At 45.6% G+C, this 5,998-nt stretch overlaps 1 protein-coding gene across 1 annotated transcript; it reads left to right on the top strand.

Annotated features, from left to right (window-relative positions):
* Positions 259-1,461, top strand: LOC107615594. Its single transcript, XM_016317646.1, has one exon. It carries the CDS (start codon positions 259-261, stop codon positions 1,459-1,461), a length of 1,203 nt encoding a protein of 400 aa, XP_016173132.1.

The raw sequence follows: 5,998 nt of genomic DNA, 5'->3' as shown, positions 1-5,998 counted from the left end.
ACATCCCAGATAAACGGGACGTATCAAGCTCGGGATTTCCTACTGCAAAAATACTTGGAAAAGGTAAAAAAGCTGAGCAAAGAATTCGACGAAGTCGCAGTGCAACACGTTCCAAGGGAGAGGAATACTCAAGCTGACCTCCTATCAAAGCTAGCAAGCACGAAGCCAAGCGCGGGGAACCGATCTCTAATACAGGGATTAGTGAAGGAACCAACGGTCACTTTACATATAACCCAAGCAGCCGACATTTTCTCATGGATGGATCCGATAACCGACTTCCTGGAAAACGGTAAGCTCCTTGATGACAACAAAGCGCTGAGAAAAGAGGCGGCCAAGTATACAATTATACAAGGCCAGCTGTTCAAAAAAAGGGCTGAGCCTACCCCTGTTGAAGTTCCTACGCCCCGACTAAACGGACTATGTGTTAAGCAAACTCCACGAAGGGTGTTGCGGCCACCATATAAGGCCTTAGCTCAGAAGCTTTTCAAGGCCGGCTACTATTGGCCCTCAATGATGTCGGATTCCCAAGAGTTTGTAAAGAAAGGCAGGAAATGCCAGGAAAATGCCAACTTTCACAAAGCGCCAGCGGTGGAGTTGAGCCTGCTGATGGCCTCTCGGCCATTCTCCGAGTGGGATGTCGAGCTGCTGGGGCCTTTTCCAGTTGGACCTGGACAGGTCAAGTACCTAATTGTGGCCATCGACTTTTACACCAAGTTGGTGGAGGCCGAGCCGTTGGCCAGCATATCCTCGGCGAATTGCCGAAAGTTTATGTGGAGGCAAGTAATCTCCAGATTCGGAGTTCCTGAGGTTGTCTTCTCGGACAACGGAACACAGTTTGCCAACAAAAAGTTCGGAGAATTCCTTGCCGGCTTAGGGATAAAGCAGAAGTTCTCATCTGTCGAACACCTCCAAACCAACGGCCAAGTCGAAGCAGCAAACAAGGTCATCCTACAAGGTCTTAAAAAGCGACTTTGCCAAAAGAAAGGAGCCTCGGCAGACGAACTAGCTTCGGTCCTATGGTCCTATCGCACAACACAGCAATCCTCCACCGGGGAGATGCCCTTCCGACTCACTTACAGGGTCAACGTGATAATACCTGTAGAAATTGGGGAACCGAGCCCACGACTACTCTTGGGAGGAGTCGAGGAAGCCGTGGAGAAGGACTTAGTAGATGAAACTAGAGAGATAACCCACTTGTCAGAAACGGCGTTGAAACAAAGAATAGCCCCACGTTACAACGCCCAAGTGCTAAAAAGAAATTTTGAGCCAAACGACCTAGTCTTACGATGTAACGATGTGGGGATGCCGACACCAGGGGAAGGGAAGTTAGCAGCAAACTGGGAAGGTCCATACAGGATAAAGGAAGTAGTCGGCAACGGAGCCTATAAGCTGGAACGACTAGGCGGCAAGGAAGTTCCTAGAACGTGGAACGTGAGAAACCTAAGGAGGTTCTACTCCTAGAAGCTGAGACATACCCCGCGGACAGACGGCATCCCAGTTTAGTAAGGCACATTTTGTTTTATGTCCACACTGTCTTCCCATTGGTTGTTTACATGAATCGCAATTTATCATGATACAATTATGTTCACGTTACACTAACTGTTCCTTTCTCATTTCCAAAATAATATTTTAATGCACTGTTTAAATTAAGGACTTGTTAATTAACCAATTTGATAAGAATACGGCATCCTGGGACTGATCACCCTGGGAACCATCAAAGTCGCAAATGCTACGATAAATGGCTACATAATAAGGCCAGAATTCAGATGCTTAAGCGAAAAAGGCACAACTTGACTTCCTTTTTTGTCATGACATTGTTTCAAAGACAAATAATTACACATAAAAGCCCCAAATCGGCTTGAAAAAGTCAAAACGGTAGAACGGCAAAAGTTGTCTTACAAGCTACCAAGCAAAAAACAAAGATCTAAAAGTACAAATAACTCATTTCCTGGAGAGGTTGACAATCTTCCCGTCCTTGATGGTCTTGAAGGCACCAATAGCAGACTGATAAACCACTATTTTATGGTTTATCTTGTGCTCAATTGAGTGGTTTTTATCAACTCTTTACCCACTTATTCATACTATTTGCATGGTTTTACATTTGCCTTCCTAATTATGTGCTTTGATTGAAAACATGATTCTTTGGCCTTAAGTTCCCTATGTTTAAATCCTCTCTTATTACCATTAGATGCCTTGATATGTGTGTTAAGTGATTTCAGATATTACAGGGCAGGAATGGCTCAGAGGATGGAAAGGAAGCATGCAAAAGTGGAAGGAATACAAGAAATTGGAGAAATTGCTAAGCTGTCCAGCCTGACCTCTTCGCACTCAAACGGCTATAACTTTAGCTACAGAGGTCCAAATGACGCGGTTTTAGTTGCGTTGAAAAGCTAACGTTTGGGGCTTCGATTTGATATATAATATGCCATAGTTGCCCTGACTCTAGGTGACGCGATCGCGTGATCCATGCGGACGCGTCGCAGTGGCGAAAAACCAGCGTGGCAGATTTCTTCTCTAGCAATCTCTGGGCTGTTTTCGACCCAGTTTGCGGCCCAGAAAATACAGATTAGAGGCTATAAAGTGGGGAAATGCATCTATACATGAATAAGCTTTCACAATTCACAATTTTAGGAGTAGATGTAGTTTTTAGAGAGAGAGGTTCTCTCCTCTCTCTTAGGATTAGGATTTAGGATTTCTCTTAGTTTTAGGAGTGACTCTCAATCCCAGGTTCAATGTTCTTTTTATTTATTTTCCTAATTTAATTTATGAACTCTTCCATGTTACATTTGATATCTTTATTAGTGCTAATTGAGGTATTTTCAAATTTATGATTTGTTTCTTTTATTTATTATATAAATAATTTGAATTTTTCCCTTTTGGCTTTGGTTGAGTCATTGGAGACACTTGAGTTATCAAACTCATTGTTGACTGAAAATTGGAATTCTTCAAGAATTAATTCGAGTTCTAATAACTCTAGCCTTTTCCAAGGAAAGACTAGGACCTGAGGAATCCAAAAATTAATTCATCCACTTAACTTACCTTCATAGTTAGAGGTTAACAAAGTGGGAGAAAAATCCAATTTTCATCACAATTGATAAGGATAACTAGGATAGGACTTCTAGTTATAATACCTTGCCAAGAGTTTATTTTATTATTATTATTTTATTTTTCTTATCATTCAACATACTGCTTCCTTACTTTCTAAAACCCCTAATTTACAAGACTCATAACCAATAATAAGAACATACCTCCCTGCAATTCCTTGAGAAGACGACCCGAGGTTTAAATACTCGGTTATCAATTTAAAAGGGGTTTGTTACTTGTGACAACCAAAACGTTTATATGAAAGGACTTTTGAAGGTTTATAAACTATACTTGTAACGAGGATTTATCCGCAAATTTCTAGACCACGCAAAAGTTCTCTCATCGGACACATCAAATTCGGGAGCCAAGAGCTTCACCTGGGCCTTAATCACTTTGTCGGTAGCCATGATGGCATCCCTAGCCTCCTTCACGGTCTCTTTATTCTTCTTCTTCAGAGCAACAACCTCGGCCTTGGCAGCATCAGCCGAGGCCACCGAAGCAGCCAGTTCCTTCTCTAGCTCGGCCACTCGAGCTTGCGCAGCAGAAACCTGGCCTTCCAGGGCGAGCTCGCGCTCGAAAAGCCAGGCGACTGCCACATCAGAGGCCATCAACTTCTCCTCTGAAGTGGCTAGTTGGGCCTTCAAGGTGGTCACCTCCGCCTTCATCTTCTCTATAGACTTAATGGGTCCCTGAAGCTTGCCCTCCAGGCCCCGGGCGCCAGCCAAAAAGGACTCCGCCTTCCTCGCTATCACGACAGCCTGGAGCAGAGTGCGATACACCCACTTGTCCTGGGAGGCAAGTTCCCCATCATCGAAGAACTCCTCCGTCCCCGAAGAAGCTAGATGTCACTGAAGTAGCTGGTATCAAAATTCTTCTCCATGACAGTGAGCGCTCCTTCTGGGGAAGAAGTCGGCTTCCTCTTCCTGGGGTTTTCGATGATGGTGACTTCTGGACCCGCCCCCTCCCCCGAGGCTTCTTCCGCCTAAGGAACCGGGTTAGTACTGGTTCCAGCAAATTCCCCCTGGGGAGGGCAGGACTGAACCTCAGGACCAGGAGCAGACGGGGGATCGACGGGAGGAGTGGTGGAGCTGTTCTCGTCGTCTCCAAGAAGGAATTTGGACATCAAATCATCGAGACCAACTTGGTCGGCAACCATGGATACTGCAAAGACAAAAAACAAAACAAACAACCAGTTAAAATCATGGTAAAACGAAAATGAACTAGAGAAGATGAGGGCCAAAGACCACCCGATGACTCACAAATATAGCTTTGCCCATCTCGGGGTCCCCATCAAGATGTGGGGATTAATGTGGTTCTTACCGAACACAGGCAACCGCACGTCGGCAATATTTTTATTTTCTAGTGACAACCCTTTGTACGTCACCTTCGTGAATGCATTAGCCCCCGCCCGAAAGCTCTAGTAGGTCGGGATGCGGCGTTCCCCCTCTAGAGTTAGCCAGAAGGGATGCCGACCTGCGGCGGGGCGAACCTTGAAGTATTTATCCTTGAAGCCACGGTAGGAATCCTCGAACAAGTCAAAGATCCTCCGACCTTGGGCTGAACGAAATGACATGAATCCCTTCTTAGCTCTTCCCTCTTTAAAAGGATTTGTTAAGACAAAGAGAAATAAGAATACCTCCACAGAGGCTGGTAACTCTAGATACTCGCAAACCATCTCAAAACAGTGGATAGAGGCCCAGTTGTTTGGATGTAGTTGAGATGGCACCACATCACATTGGTTTAGCAGCGCCATTTGAAAGGGGAAAAGGAAATGTGAATCCCCAAGTTGGTGAGCATCGCTTTGTACATCCAGATCCAATCGGCGATCCGGGGGTGTGTAGGTTCAAATGGCATATCCGTTCCTAGTCAGTAGGAATGAACACCTCATAGTTGGCTTCCTCGGGACCTCCCCCACAAAGGTAATCCGCTTGATGGAATTACTTGAGTTCCTCTAAGGTTATCTGGGAGGGGGTGTCCTTCACATCCGAGGTCACCCAGGCGTACTATTCTACAGGAGCTCTCGCGATAGGAACCCTGGCAATGGGACGTTGGGCCATACCTACAGTGGGGTACCACTCAGAGTCAGACTATGAGGTTGGAAAATCGGGACTAACACCAGATACTACAGTTTGCCTATCTACAGTTAAACAAAAGCTAAATCCACAGTCAAGTGAAGGCTAAAAGCCTAAAAACCTGAAACTTAAAATGGTAACCTCTCCTAGTATCTACCTAATGTTGGCACAATTCAAGCATGCAATCCAATAAATACACAATATATGCACGAAACCAAACCAAGGAAAAGCAGTGTAAGCGCAAAATGAAACTATGAAGCAGAGAAGAAAGAGGAAACTTACCAGAATAAGGATGATGATTGAAAGGAGCTGAGGAATCTCGAGGGAGTTTGGATGTGACGGGGGCGAAGGACTTCAGAGAATGCTAAAAGGAAATGAAGAATGCGAAAAGGAAATGAAGGAGGCGTGGTAATGATTTGGGAGTGGGAAACTAAAACGTAAGGGCCTAAGGAAACCAAACAGTAATTGACGCCTAGAAGCGCGAAAGGTAAGGGTATAACGGAAATTTCACTTAGGGTTAAAATCAGCAATTAAGAGCATTAAATGCTCAGCGCAAAGAATGAGGAGACAAAGGGCGTTCCTTCGAGGCTATGAAGCCCACTCACGCGTAGGGGGCACGTCCCTATCACGAGCGGCCGACCAAGCGACGAAGCAACCAAAGGTGACTAGGAACGTGCCATCGACGACGCTTGCGACCCTCGCTGGTGTGTTGGGGACACTGTTCCGTCTCGGCCCAACTGACGCAATGCCCCGACCCAGGCGGCCGACCCGGCAGGCGCATGACACCCGAACCAAAGGGAGCATCCAGATACCTCTCTTCCCTCCAGCAAAGCACATGACAG

This window comes from Arachis ipaensis, chromosome B09 (assembly GCF_000816755.2).
Source record: "Arachis ipaensis cultivar K30076 chromosome B09, Araip1.1, whole genome shotgun sequence".
Taxonomy (NCBI): Eukaryota; Viridiplantae; Streptophyta; class Magnoliopsida; order Fabales; family Fabaceae; genus Arachis; species Arachis ipaensis.
The sequence above is the reverse complement of the archived record's forward strand: the minus strand, read 5'-3'. Positions and strand labels throughout refer to the sequence as shown.